The sequence below is a fragment of the Metopolophium dirhodum genome, chromosome 5 (assembly GCF_019925205.1).
Source record: "Metopolophium dirhodum isolate CAU chromosome 5, ASM1992520v1, whole genome shotgun sequence".
NCBI lineage: Eukaryota > Metazoa > Arthropoda > Insecta > Hemiptera > Aphididae > Metopolophium > Metopolophium dirhodum.
The window spans coordinates 2,938,363-2,954,982 of record NC_083564.1 but is presented as its reverse complement, the minus strand read 5'-3'; the positions used below and the strand labels follow the sequence as shown (position 1 = coordinate 2,954,982).

The window sequence follows — 16,620 nt, the reverse complement described above, 5'->3', positions numbered from 1 at the left end:
TATGTCCTCACCGCTCCTCCACCATCTTATAGGTTTGGTCTGAGGTGGTTAGCTAGGAATTCTTGTCGACTCATCTATAATAATATGGTATATGGTTATAATAATATGTACCACGGTCCACAAACTAACCTATTATTATTATATTATCTTAGTTCGTACCCCGTAATATTATGTACCTACCTACCAATAAGTGTGAACAGTGGTCGTGTCCCAAAGTCCAATTGTAGGTATCGCCTAAGCATCTCCGCGTGCAGGCAGAGCGATAAATATTTAAATTAATTTTTTTCCACAGCAATAAACCAAAATGAAATTCCTCTGAAAACTATTCCGCTATAATATACTAATATATTTTTAAAAATGATCATACAAATAACCTACATTACATTTGAGATTTATTAAGATAAATATGTGATCCGTTTTAAATTGTTACAAGCATAAATCTATTATTCTAATAAAAATCAAAAATTTCTCCAGTTGTAATATAGTAAATGTGCACTTAATTTAATTCTTTTGTTTTTTTTTAAATGTTTGAAAAATGAAAATGAAGGTCAATCAAAAATGGCTATAGAAAACAAAATTAAAAAACTATCTTAAATTTTTTTTTATAATCCAAAGCATTTAATTTGATTTTTTTACAGATTATTGTTGAAAAACCCCGTATTTAAGTATATACTATTTATATTGATTTTCCACGTAGATATTTAAATTATGATAGGTACTAGCATTTTTAACATAATATAATATCCTTTGACGTGACCAAGTGTAGTTGGTTAAGTCATTTAAATGTGAAAACAATAAAATATGTATTATTTTTGAAATCTCTTAGTTATTTTACTGAAGTTACCTTCTGCAAATTTACAACGTTACATAATAGTATATATTAACTTAGGCTATGGCAATGAAAATCGAATTAATAAATTTAATTTACCGTCGATCACTATAATATGATATGACTATACAATATTATGAGGTAGTATATTTTTAGTTTTCGTCATAACAACTGTCAATAAAACATCAATTTGATTGCGAATTTTTATTAAACGCTTAAATGCACAATATTTAACGTATGTTTACAAGTGTACAACCATTCCGCGTACATGGATAATTTTATTATTATTGAGCTCTTGTCAATAAGCATTGCGACTGGATGATTACGATATTACGCATTGTAAAAAACTAAAAAGTTTATTTAGGAAGGTATTTTTTTTAAACAAATAATAATATCATGGTGTGTAGCAACTGTTTGCACCCTATATGAAAAATTTAATCATAAAATAAAAATTAATATTAATAATAAATTGATTTATATGTAGTCATGTATATATGATAATGAAAGTAAAAATAAAGTGCTTATAATATTATAATGTCATGGTTTATTAATTGAAACTGTTAGCATAGTATTTTTACGACGACAAATGTTGTAGAAAAACAAAAAATAAAGTAATTAATTGGTATATAATTAATAATTAGGTACCTACGTAATCATATATACCTAAAGCTATTATTAGAGCTATATAAATTAACAAAAACAACTTCTACAGTTCTATTTCATATTATATACTTCTATTATATACTTAATCATAACAATATAGTTTGTCATCTCAAAGCCAGTACCTGTAGCAATGTCACGTAATCAAATGTCCCGTGTGTATATATCACACCTTCTCTATTTACCCAAATGTTGATGTACTTGAAAGCGTTGTGCATATTTTAGATCCAGAGATATAAGAACTTAAATTTGTAAAACTGTTTCTATTCACTCACTTTAACCGTAATCGTTTAATGTGTCTTACAAGCATTAAATTGTCTTATATTTTCAGAACATTTTATATGATCTGAAAATTTAATATCCTATATACGATTTTTGTTTTTAATATAATAGTAATAATAATCATTGAGATCTCGGGGCATGGGAAAAGGTGTTTGGAACTGTTTTTGTCTTAAAATCGTTTGGTTTAAAATAAAGTTTTCACATTCGCTTGACCATTAAAACTTTGGAATGTAATAATATAATTCGCCTATGTTGTAAAATGAACAATTTTCCATTCCGAGTGTTTTGAGGGAGAACTTTCCTATAATATTGGTTTATAAAATTACACATATTTATGTACAGAGTGATTCTCCAAGCATGCTTACTCCCATTTTTTTCCTCTGATAATACAATTATTCATATTTTAAGTTTTGGAAATTATTTATGTTTAATAACCATAATATTTTCAATTATTTAGATTTATAATACCATTTGAATAGTTTTAAAAGGCGATACAAACTTCTTTTTTTTTAATGAGAACTAACCATTTTTCTAAAAATTGTAAAGCAGATGATTTTTTTGCAGATTTTGATTATATCTAAAACAATTTCGAACGAGGAGTTTTCAAGTTATTAAAATGTATTAATACTAAGGATAATAGTCTTTAAAAATTGTACCTATTACAAATAAAATAGATGTTAAATCTTGTATTTATTAAACTCGAATAGTTTTTACAAATTGTAAAATGTTGGATGATGATTATATTTTATTTAATTTTAATTTTTTTATTTATCAATTTCCTAATTTTTTAATAATTTTTTTAAATAGCTAAAATTTTCTAATGTACTCATAAACCATAATCCCTATATCATCTCATATCATTCAAACTCATTATCATGGAGCTCGAAATAATTCTTTTAAAATAGTCATCTGCTTAACATTTTATGAGAAAAAGTGGTAATTCTCATTTAAAAAAAAGTTGGTAACGCCACAGCTGGTCACTGGACATTCCTACAATTACATAAAAAATCTAAATATTGTGAGATTTTCTGGTATTTAAGTATACTTAACAATTCCAGAAATCAGAATTTGAATAAATGGGGCTGAGCGTGTTTAGTGAATCGCTCTGTAACCAATACATACGTAATATTTCCTATAATTACACTATAAAACTGCAGGGCACAGATGTCTCAAACAAAGTTTTTTTTTCACAAAAATCTTAAACAAATCGTCCCAAGAACCTTCAGTTAAGTTGGAAATGTCATACTAAATAGTAGCTGCAAGAAACTTTCGTGGGGAACCTCAAGCTGTATCGACATCAGGTATTTATATATTAGAACAATTGTTAAGTTGTAGGCACATACTTTGAAATCTGCATAGAAATTTTAGTTTGTCTACTTTAACGTTTTTATCAGATAACATGTTGTACTTAAAGTTGTAAATAAAGTACATTTTTGTACCGATGCATCTTTCATAGTAAGAATATGTATTCAACGTCAACATTTTGTTCCACTTAACTGACCATTGACGTCAATTGCAGAGAAATCGGATATGTATACAATTTCAACATTTCCCAATCATTAGGGAAATTATGAGACGAAATTTTTCAGCCAGTGACGTTGTCATCTCACACATGAATGTCATTTACCGTAGCGCATATTTTTATTATACCTATACAAAACAAGCCAGCCAATGTTTACTGCAATATGTATGGTTTGAGAAATTCGCATATTATATTTTATTCTAGTAAAATCACGAAAAACAAATGGTTTTAAATCTATAATAATTTTACATTACATAATATTATATTCGTTTTCACCGCAGCCATCATATTATCTCCCTGTATCGTCATTGGTGTATATATGATATTATACACCGTATGCTATAGGTAATACAGATGAGTCTGATCATTGATCAATAAATAATAATAATTTACTCTGTTTCTTCGGCAATTATAAATTAAACTAGTTCGCTGCAGCTTCTCTCGTTCGTCGGGTTTGATATTATTATCCGTCCCCGACAATTAAACGTATTACGCGTGATTATGTAACAGAGCAAAAATAATAGAGAGCATCAAATTATTATATAATTATTATAGGTACCTCGTTCCACACACCAGATAAAATTCCCACACCGGAAGTTATATGTCTACGTATTATCGATAATCCGATTTTGCACCAAATGGGTATTTTCTCCAATTAAAATCACAGTCAAAATGATTACCACTTAGTCGTGCCAATTAAAAATTATACAATATAGTAGTATAGTACACACATCGCATGACGGTGATGAGACGCAATAAGTTTATCACAGTCGATATACTGCGTTTCTTGAGAATAGAATGCAATAATAAGGTAACAGACGACCAACTACACAAAATGGTTATTTGAAGCAGTAGTAGATATAGAGGATAAGCCCACAAATCTACCATCTACGCAATAACATTTCACTTTCGAGGTTATAGTGGTACACTAACCAGGAGGAAGGGTAGTAGGTACATGATAACGAAACAGTCGCTCAACACTTTCTTTCATAAATCATAAGATCCTAGTTATATTTTCGACACATAGATTAAGCAGAATTGAGTCAAACTTTCATCAATTAAAGCACCCTGTATACGTTTTTTAATCATAATTCTCCAGCCAAGCCCTCGGAGATGGTTTGAGAAATAAAATGCATATAGAATACGTGTCAGAACGAATAAAATGCGTTTTATATAATACATAATATATAAATAATGCGTTCCCGGGCAAATATAATACATAAATCCATTACAATTTATGCTCAGTCCACGCGATGCTGTAAAAAATATTGTACAAAACGTTTTCAAAAAATGATATTTCGACGAAGCAAACTGCAAAAAAAAATTCAACACAGCTTCAACTACACTGCGAATACATACTTGCGCATGTATATATAATATTATATAATAATAACGGATAAGACAGTTTTAAAATAGTCATAATTGTTATTGCGTTACGTTTTCTTCGATCGCAATAGTAATAATAATAATAATATTATTATAACGTTTATAAAAAAATAAAACTTTACAAACTATATTATTGTAACAATGGTATAAAGCAGATAGATAAAATAACTGAACGATAAATTATATATTACTCGTCCTCCGACTTGTATAACACTACTCGTTTGTTTTGCCAAACGTTTTCAATACCGATTTCATATTTTTATCTTTCGTCCGTAAATTGTATTCGCTCGGTGCCGCGAGAAGTCTAAGTAAATAAGTAATATATATTGGTATAACTTACAGCATATATTATACAATTATCTATTGCGCTAACTCCTAAATATTTTTGACCAACAGCCAGAACCACCACCGAGTGTAGTAGTGTACTTCAGGTTGTTACTTGTTAAGAGTGAACATTAAAATTATACGATAAGCAAGTTTTAATCAATTTTATTTTTAGACATAAAAATATAATACAATATGTAGGTATTGTTATAAATCATATGAAGTTTTATTCAAAAATATACAATACAAATATATAGGTAGCCGACTTTTTATACTCAGTATGTAATGTTTTAAGTCCGCGGGAAATGGCTGACTTTTCTTATCAAAGAGGTCCGTGTTTTTTATAATTTCGTCATTGATAAGAACCAATTAGAAATCCAATTTATTTATTTATTTTTATAAATCACTAACCTAACTCATAGCACATCCCAATGAACATGGACTCTGTAATTACAAAAGTCGACCATTTTACCGACTTCAATATTATCTAAAGCCAAGTCGTCTATTCAGTTGCATTATATTATATCTGTGGTTATATCAGTCTATAATGGATCGTGTATACTACCGTGTTGTTTCGTTTATGCAGGACACTCATTATTTAAAAAGTATTAATGTTTTTGAAAATGTTTTTTTACACGTTTTCAAGTCGTTTCAAGTGTTTGTCTTTACAAAACAATGTTTTAACTAGAAAATTCTAATTTTAAATATTTTTTATCCTTTTATTGTTTAAGTTTTTTACTTTGTTGAATTACCATGAGTGTTTTCAGTTTTGAGCAGCTCACTATAAATAATTACAGTCTGTAATATTGATTTATTGGATTTTTGAATTCTATGATATGATCAAGAAGATTAAAGATAAGAAGCTTGCACTAGCTGATAAAACTAGACCACGATTTTTGCAGGATAATAAAAGATACGCGGAATCGCCACCAAGTTTCGCGTCGTTTGATAGTTCTACTAGAATATGAATTGTTTGATTCACCAATACACTATACAGTATGCAATTTGTTGCTGGTATGTTAAAAATAAACAATACTACAAAAGTTTTAGGTACCTATACCATAATTTTTATCTATAAAAATCAAAAAAGTACTGTTATAAAATCCTGCATGTTTATTAAACTGTATAACCAAAAATAATAAAATACAAATTCGAAAATATTGATCCCCCATTCAACACATTCAACAAGAAAAGATTAAAAATGAATTAAGTATAAACGGATACACTATTGGGTAGGTATATACAGATTTAGAATAAATATTTTTTATTTTTCAAAAGGTTGGAACATTGACTAAATAAGTATATTTAATCAATGATTGTGATACATATTTAATACATAACTTAACTTTTATAACTAATAATCATTACAGTATAAAAGAATTATAAACTAATATTTTAATTTTTTTCCAAAACAAAGTTACGAAAATATAACGTTAGTACAGTAAAACTTCTATTAACGGTCACATCTATGTAACGGTTAATTTGTTTGGTCCTGTCGAGTGTTATCCTAGTTTTATCGAACCTCTGTAGGACAGATATCTCTAAATAGCGGTCATTATTTACAGTCCTTCTCTGTGACCGTTATATGGAAGTTCTACTGTATAATAAATATGAATATGATATAAAAATTAATTATAATTATTTTGAACACTACTTGTATCACCTACAAAATATTCATATAAATTATCAATAATACATAATGATGTACCTATTTTGACCTTTACTTATAACTGTGGAAAATAAAGACTTAGTCTCGGACATAGTATAACACAAACTATTTTCAAATGTATTAATTTTTAATTTCAATATTTTAGTATTTATGTATAAAAAAGGTGGGTAAGTGGATGTTGCTTTGCTGTACAGTAGGTTACAAGTGAGTCACTTTAATTGTTGGTGTTAAATTTGAATTCAATGATATAGGTAACATTATTGTATAAGAAACACGATTCTGAGCGAAAACGGTCAGTCAGCTTATGATATTACTAAGTATATTTGATGATATTAAGATTAATTTATATATAATCTATTTACGTAGAGCCTTATTTTAAATTTTCAATCCTTAGCTATAAAAGTTGAACATCTTATAAATTTTTAACTACAAAATAATTATTGAATTTTAAATTTGATAAATTTTATCAGTATTTGAACTTTAAATGATTATAAAAAAAAATTGTGTCTATGTATTTTTAATATTTTTCAACTGCTATTGTAACAATATATCAGGAGCTTTGCATTAAATGTTCACGCTTTTTACCCAACAAATAAAATTTTAATGATATTTATAGAAAAAAAAACTAAAAAAATTGAAAACTGACAATTTTTGTAAACAGCTCAAAAAGAGTCAAAATATTTTCAAAATTGTATAGTGTATAGAAAATAAAAATAATAGACATTCAGTAAAATTGTCATGTATCTACAGTTATTCGTTTTTGAATAACAACAAAATAGGAAAATCGTTACATGAGAAATCGAGTGAATATTAAATGTTGTAAAAATATGAATTTCAAACGCTCATAAAAATTTAATTTGATTTTCTTGTAGACATATTTTTTTTTTTGATAAAGGTAGACAAATTTATGGATAATCTTGTATTACATTTTCAAATCTTAGATTTAAAAAGAAAAATTTTTATGAATTCTCAACTCAAAAATAAATTGCTAATTTTCGTGAATTTCCCGTATTTTGTCAAGATTTAGATGCTTATAAATAAAAACTGTGACTAAGGATTTTCAATTTTTTTTAACCAACAAATAAAATTTTATTGATATTTAAAGCAAAAAAACTAAAAAAGATGGAAACTGAAAATGTCCGTAAACAGCTCAAAATAAGTTAGAATATTTGGAGAATGTTATGGTGTATAGAAAATGCTTAAATAAACATTCAGTCAAAATTGCATGTATCTACGATCATTTGTTTTAGAGTTGCACCAAAAACCAAAATTGATTTTCTCGAAAACAGATTTTGCGTAAAAATTCCCGTTTTTCCTTAATTTTTTCTTTTGTTTTTCACGTCACTTTTGAAAACTACTGAGAATTTTTTTCATATTCACTTTCCTATTAGAAAAGTTACTGTTGAAGAAAATCCAAGCATTTTTACTGTCCTAAAAGGTGATGACAGACACAAAAATAGAAAAAATAAAAAAAACACACATCATTATAAAATCAATTATTAACTGAATGTTTATATTAGCATTTTCTATACACGATAAAATTTTGAAAATAATTTTACTTTTTTTGAACTGTTCACGGACATTGTCAGTTTTACATTTTTTTAGTTTTTTTTTCTATAAATATCAATAAAATGTTATTTGTTGGGTAAAAATGTAATGCAAGGCTTCTGATATATTGTTACAATAGCAGTCGAAAAATATTAAAAATACATTGGCACAATTTTTTTTATAAGCGTTTTAAGTTCGAATTTTGAAAAAATTTAATAATTATTTTATAATTAAAAATGTATAAAATGTTCAACTTTTATAGCTAAGAATTGAAAATTTAAAACAAGGTTCTACATAAATGGATAAATATATAAATTACTTTATTTACAATAATACCATCAAAATATATACTTGGTAATATCATAGGCTGACAGACCATTTTCGCTCAGAATCTTTTTTCTTAAACAATGATATTATATCATTGAATTCAAATTTAATACCATCTATTCAAGTGGCCCACTTGTAACCTACTGTACAGCAGAGCGACATCCATTTACCCACTTTTTCAATATTTAATACATACATAGGGGGGTGAAAATACATTTTTATTGTAGTTTGGATTACTATTTAGTAAAAAAAGTATAATTCTAATGTAATTATTGCTAATCAAGCAATAATAGGTATTGTTTATTATTTAATCTTGCTTAATTATTTTGGAATTAGAACGTTTCACTAAAGAATATTGAATATAGAATATATTTTACATAAACAAATAATTCAATTTGTAATACTTGTATCTTAAATTCAACTTTCGTTATTAAAAATGTAAATAACCTAATTTAGAAGTAATCTATATACTATTATAATATAAAGACGAGTTTTTAGTTGACGTTGTTGAGGGTAATCTCTGGAATTACTGAACCGATTTCAAAAATTCTTTCACCAATAGAAAGCTACATTCTTTGTGAGTATCATAGGCATAAATAGTCCGGTAATGTGAATAAATAATTAGTTATTAATTATTATGAATAATTGAAATAAACGTGTAAATTGTACACCTATATATGGCATGGCGAATGTTGGGTTTCAAGCTACCTGAAACCCAAGGGGCGCCCATCAATCAGAACCTAGAGGCCGGTGACAATATCATAAAAAAATAACTAAGAACCAACTAATTTTTTTTTATTAAATAACAGTAAATAAATACACAACATAGATAAACGATGTACCTATGTAATATGTCATGTTTTATAATACCATCAGTAAAAATAGTTTATTATTGACAATTACAAAAATTACAATAATTTCACATTTGTATAGGGGTGACATGTCACCTCCTTGCACTACTTAATGGGCGCCCTTGCTGCAACCTGACATTTTTCTTTTGTGTGGGTGTTATTGGCGTGTAGATATGAATTGTTCCAAGAAGTAAAATTCGACAATCTATATAAATATACCATATACGTAGGTAAAAAATAAAATAATTTTCTTATTTAATTTTTAATTTTAGTATTTAAAAACTGAGTTTGGCATTTAGTTCAAACTATGTTATTTGAAACGTGTAATAATCCTATCACGAACTAAATCAATATTGTTAATTATGATAAAATATTGGAAAACAATTCGTACATTTCGTTTTTAATATAGGTATCTCTATAAACTATTATAGTATTGAGATTATTTCATTAAAAATTTTATTATTATATTCTTAACTTCATCATTAGACATTATAATAACTAGGTAATAAGTGAACCACTACAATAAAATATACGCTTATATTATTTTTTTTGTTACCTACTCAAATGTCTTAGTTTTAAAAACACATTATATAAGTTTCTGATAATGATAAGTAAACATAAATACATTATACTATAATTACTGTTAACTATTGAGCGTTAAGTTAAAAATAAATAAAAAATATATATTCGTATTTTGTTTACTTAACGTATATGGTATGGTAATAAGTGGAATAATGCAATTTATTAAGTAGCTTTCGAATTTCTATTGTATTATAAATTATAATATATAATTTTATATATATTCTATCTTTATATTATATAAAAATGGTGTGAAATATGTATAGTAATTATCAATTGAGAACAGCTGGACCGATGTTGATGCAATTTTTTGTGAATGTTTGAATGGTTTGTATGGTTTAGTTTCACAATTTTACCCTGTAAGTCCAACTCAAGGAGGTGCTCAAACAGGAGTTTTGAGATTTACGTTGGTAATTTTTATTTATAAATGGTTGCTATTGGTTATAGGAGAAATAAATAATAGAAATTACTATTTATTATTTTATTGGTTGCCATTGGTTATCGGGCAGATCAGGTACAAGCATGCATCAAATCGAATTTTCACACATTGCCTACAAAGGTGGCTGAGTTGCACTTATAGCCACTGATCGGCGTGTCTACAACTTGTCTTGCATACTTGATATGCTATTTAGATTTTCTAGCCATAATATAATTTTAAAAATATATTCTTACAAGATCTAACAATTTTCTACCAGAAACCAATCTTTTCTTTTCAAGATATACAAACATTTTTCTACTAAAAAATGTCTTCAGAAAAAAAAATCCAGAATCTAAAAACGTAATAAATACGTTTTAGTGTACCTAAATATTATCTTGTAACAATGTAAAACAGGCTTCGTCTAACTTAAATTTGATTTTTTTTACTAGAGTTTCCTACTCGTAAATTATGTATACCTACGCCAAAGTCGTTAGTATAAAATTAATAAGGAACACAAAATGTAAAAACCCGGTGAACTGGTTACATTTTTTAAAAGATTGTTTAGACTGTTATAGTTTAAAACTTTTTATTTATTCATTTTTTTTTTTTTTTTTTTTATTTCACTTACGTTCAGACGTGAGGCGTGACGATATTATCATTATTATTGTTTTTTATTATTATTGGCTTATCATTCCAAAGTGTACTGTACAGCGATGCGAGTTTCAATTTTTCGTAGCCCCTATGACAAACATGCGTAGGAATTCTAAAGTATTCTAAAAAGTTTTTGTTTGATCAGAGAACCGCGTGTGACATTTTATGCATACGCTATATTCTAATAACATCATATAATTACCTACAAATTTATTTTCACATATGGATTGCATTTAACTAAAAAAAAAAGATTTTTGTCGAACAACAATATTATAGTTTTCGCAAGAAACATAGGTATACCTGGTATAATAATTTGTATTTATTTAATAAACAGTATAATTTGATATGACAAATGAATAATGCTGGAGCTGTTACTAGTTTTTCCAAACTCTTTGGTAGAAACAACAAAAAATAGATCACAAATTCCAATCATTAAATTGTTTTGAAATTTTCAATAAAATTCCGTGGACCTATCCATTTTTTGTCGGTGATAACATTTTTGTGAGAAAGTAACTTGAGTTCAGCTTTACCTATTTCCGAAAATACTTTCGAAATTCTGAAAATTGTTTAATCTCCTATTCAAATCAAAATGTTGGTATTATGATGGATGACTTTTTGTAACAACCAGATAATTCCATATTTTTAAATTGTTCTGGGCGACCATTTCAAATTATCCCGTTTATTACCACAAAAAATAATTAACAAAATATATGATAACTCCATAGATATTTAATCATATACCTTATTATACTAATAAACAAGATTTACAAATTTCTATATACCTAGTTTAGTAGGTATGTCTGTGCCAAGAAGTGATTGCACAACATAGTCCATAGATAATAAAGAAATGGATAGGCCACGGTCATGTTAAATATATTTGAGTCTGTGGTCCTGGAGGGGGAGGCAATTGAGGGCCTTTTATATTGATAGTCGATACTCGATATAGGTATACTTATTTGGACTCAATTAGTCAATTGGATCACTTGGCGATATTTATTGCTGATAAGACCGTTTTATGTTTCATATATTCTGTGTTATCACAGAGTACAAATGGTATAATTATTTATGACTTATAACACGGTTAATTTACATACCGCACAAAGTGCTTACAAATTTCAACCTTTTAAACGTTTCAAACGTTGGCGTTCGTACGGCAAAATTGTTTCCACGCGTTAAGTTAATTTACTACACCAGTACTTTGTAAATCCGAGGCGGCCGACCATCATCTGAGAATGTTTTAGCCCTAATGAAGGGCGACAACTCGTCCACTTCTCCCACGGAATACTAACAAATTTTTATAGTATATTATATTATTTGTTTTTTTTTTCACTCTCACAGGGCTTACACGATGCGATGACGGTGGACGAGCTGAACTATTACTTCGGAGTTTCCGATCCAGCGGACGCACCTGAGTACGAGGTGGTCATGTTATCCGATCCCGCAAACCGACCAGATTGCACATTTTTTGCTTTTGGCAGGTAATATCTTACATAATATATAATATTATAACTACCACTGTATTATTATTGCGTTCAATGAGTCTATTTTTATTTTATTTACGATTATGATCTAACGACATATTTTTATCAGACTTACCCGTGAAGAAGTTAACATTTTTATATTTCCATTTCACTTTATAAAATATATAACATAATACACAAAAAAAGTACGGTAAAACTTTTTTTCTCAAAACAAAATAATCAACTCGTATATTATATCTAAACCCGTTCCTTACTAGGTAATTTATAACAAATTGATTGTTTGTTATTTTTTAATTCGTTACAAATTTTAATCACACATTTAAATTTTTTACGAAAACTACCTATTTAAGGAAAAAAAATATAATAATATTACCTGCTCTATATCTGAAGCCTATGTTTATATAGTGTTCTGTGTTATTGAATTTAGGCACAATTTTTTTCACTGTTTGACGGATACATGATATATAATTGGGTACTTGGAGTACCAAAATTAAGGTTCAATTTCAATGAAAAATCTGGAGGTGTTCCATATTTATCCAATTAGTCATAAAATCGTGGATTGCAAAAAGAGTAACTTCCACACCCCCCCCCCCCCCCTTACCCCCACCACCACCACCACCACCACATATTTAATATAATATTATAATCACGTCATATTAAATAATGGAGATTTTTACAACAGTACACATTAAACTATCAAGATTTAATGAGAGTCATAAGTTATGAGGTGGCCGAACTCAAAACTAGGGGCGCTAAACATCTTTATTTAGGCCCCAAAGGGGTCGAGCTTCGATGGGCAAGTACGTGCGATTGTAGTATAACGAATAAACATCATAAGAGCGGAAAATTCCTCCACGAAGTTTACATAATAATAAAAATAATAATAATATGTACCATGTTTAAATAACGTGTGTGTGTGTTGTTGCATCGTCAGGCGTTGTACGACTACGAGCGAGGGAAAAACGTCCGAGGCGAATTCAAGGAACCGGAACTAATGATCGAGCACGTTATATTACGTGGAGGTACGTGCGTACATCACAGGGTGATTTATTTTAACCAGCAACGAGCTCTTTTTCCCAGATGGATTTTTTCACCTCTTCAAAAAAACGTTTTACGCGATTCGTACTATACATCCCGTCCCCTGTATAATATTATAAAATATTATGTCTTACGACAATTTTTAACGGCGTCGACGCAAAATTTTAATCACGTTTTCTTAAGCATGACTGCTGCTTAAACCATAGTAATCATTATAATCGTCAAATATTGAATTAATAATACTATCATATCAATATACCTACCTAATATCAAAATAGTTCATGTCTTACCTGCTGAAACTCTACATTCTGATCGCGTCTATAAGCCTTAAACCCTCGTACGATTGTACGAATAAAACATTAATTATCGGATCGATAAACGATGATATGAGATACGTCGTTTTTCGTAACGACTACTTATGCGTAGGCATAATATCAGAAACTCGTATAGTTCACTGATGAAAATATCGAATACCCCGTTGAATATTAATATTATTATAATTGCTGGCAAAGGATAATAGATGATAAAATAGAATCTTTTGTAGTACTCTCATCTGGTGAAATTCCACATCCAGGGCACTTGGATTCACTTGAAAATGGTTTTGTTTGAAAATGTCAGAAGCCGAAAAAGTCACCCTATACGTCATAAAACGTCATATGCGGCGCTTCTATCGGACGAAATTTCTATTTTTTTTTTAACGCGTTCGCATACATGAAAACGACGTAGAGATAGATAGATAGCTAGATAGATAGAGAGATAGAGGGAGAGAGTGATGAGATGAGATGAGATAAGATATAAACATTACAAAAATAGCATTTCCATAGCAATCTCTTTGCCCCGGCCCACCGGAAACATTCGTACGAAATGTTCTGCCGCCGCTCGGGGTGACTATATTTTTCACGCAAGACTCGTTTTCTCAGTCGATTCTTGATTTTTATTTTATTTTTTCAAATCGAATTATAATAATATGATAAAGGTATATTTTCCCCATCTTGTAACACTTTATATACTTATACTGTTATAAGCACTGTATGCGTTTCGTGTGCAATGTGTTTTGTCATATCGATTTATTTCTTTAAACAGCGACCTTTAGGTATATACTTATAGGTAGTACATATTTTTTTTAATAATCATCATCGAAAAAAATAATATTTTTCTCGACATTTCCTTTTATGCACAAAATAATACGTCCAATATCGAACCAATTTATTGTTATATGTATCTTATTTATGCCTTCGTCAGAAGTGGCAGTGACAGTCACCATGATAGCGTGCAACCCCTGAGTCATCGATGTGCAGCTCCTCTCCACCAAACTTAAAATAGTTTCATTTCGTTCGATATTTCATTTTATATAATATTTTGTTCGGTGTATTCAAAGTGAAAAGTAACATTAAACGTCTTTTCGCAAATTCTTGGGAAAAATATGATTTTTTACACATTTGTATACTATTATAGTATTATATTATATGCTACATTACAGCAACAACTTTCAAATTAGGGTGTATGGCTAAAAATCGAATCAGTTTTCTTTTCTCTGTTTTATATTTTAATAAATCGCTTCCCACGAAGTAAACACGATTGCGCTGTGTGCATTCAACAATAATAGAGTGACGGTAAATATTTCGAAATATGATCACGTATTTTTTAAATTTTTTAGGTATAACTAAAACCACCAATTTTTATTTTTTTCAATATTCATTTAGAAGATGACCGACTATAAAATAGTGTTACTGATCGAGAAAATATTAACAGCAATGCGGTGGGGATAAAGTACCCATTTCGGAGGTATCAGTGTATGAAATTGGCCCATTTCGGTGTATATACATATATATGGGAGAAAAACATTTATATTTATTCATCGTAGTTTTTTATTCCACCCACCGAAATTGGACAAGGGGTCCGGTTTTATGGCTAGCCCGTCATAAATAGATAGGGTTTTTACTCCCAAAAATGCGACGGAATATCCGAGATTAAAAAACATCAATATCATCCCTTCGATCTACACATATATAATATATTAGATATATTATAATATGTGTCTGTGTGTATTTATATAGGTTCAGCGTCGTAGGTGTGCTATAATAATAATAATATTTTTAAATTCTGATTTCGATAATATAGCCCTGGAAAAAGTAGGTACCTAGGTAGTAATGATTTTTCCCGAAGGACGGTATATCGTCGTCGTCGCTCTGTCCTGCATATCGTTTACGCAATGACATTTTTCGACGTCAAATGTTTATATAGCCGAGCGCGCTCTTGTACGTTGTACGCATTATTTATTTTACTACGTTGTTTTATTTTTAAAAATAATAATAATAATTAGTACTTAATCTCTTTTTACACATTTTGTCATCGTGTCTATTCCAGTCACACGCGTATCATACCGTCGTCTCGCGTGCTTCATTATTATTACACTATCTTAATAGGTCCACTTTAATTTGAAGCCGGGCGACAATATAGATAAAGTCGTTTTTATATATATACTCCTTGTCACTGAAGCATGTATATGTATATAGGCCTCGTTGGCCTATCTAGACATTTCCATCTTAGTCACGAGCTTTTTTTCGACTCTTTCTTTGCTCCCGCCGCCCGTAGCACCGCGAATCGTCGTACATACTAACATATATATACAACCAACGCGTCACTTTGATCGCTGTATAATAAAACTTTCTTTTTATCTCGAGTGGGCTTTTTTCGAGTTCGTCTTGAGATATATTCTCATCTTCGTTTATACCCAATTTGACCACTTGAGAGTTGTTTCCTGCAACAGAATGTTTTGAAATCCACAACTTGTGCAGTGTGCTGCCACGATAATATAATATTATAATTTTAGTAAATATTTACCAAACGACGACGAATAACAATTACGATATCGAAAAGAACAAAACATCTTTTCAACCTCCCCGATATGCATGCAAATTGCAAACCTATACCATAATTAAGTATGCAATATACCTTTTAAATACATACCAATAAAATAGGAGTTGAATATGTGACCAGATAAAATGTATGAGGTTATATCTATACAAATCACGGTATCCGTGTTCGGATGCAT

The 16,620-nt window shown here is 29.0% G+C and overlaps 1 protein-coding gene across 1 annotated transcript in view; it reads left to right on the top strand.

Annotated features, from left to right (window-relative positions):
- LOC132944912 (A disintegrin and metalloproteinase with thrombospondin motifs adt-2-like) overlaps positions 1–16,620 on the top strand; it is a 60,834-nt gene that overhangs the window by 1,513 nt on the left and 42,701 nt on the right. The window contains exon 4 of the mRNA XM_061014465.1: positions 12,385–12,524. Coding sequence (XP_060870448.1) covers positions 12,385–12,524 — 140 coding nt within the window. The remainder of the gene's footprint in view (positions 1–12,384; positions 12,525–16,620) is intronic.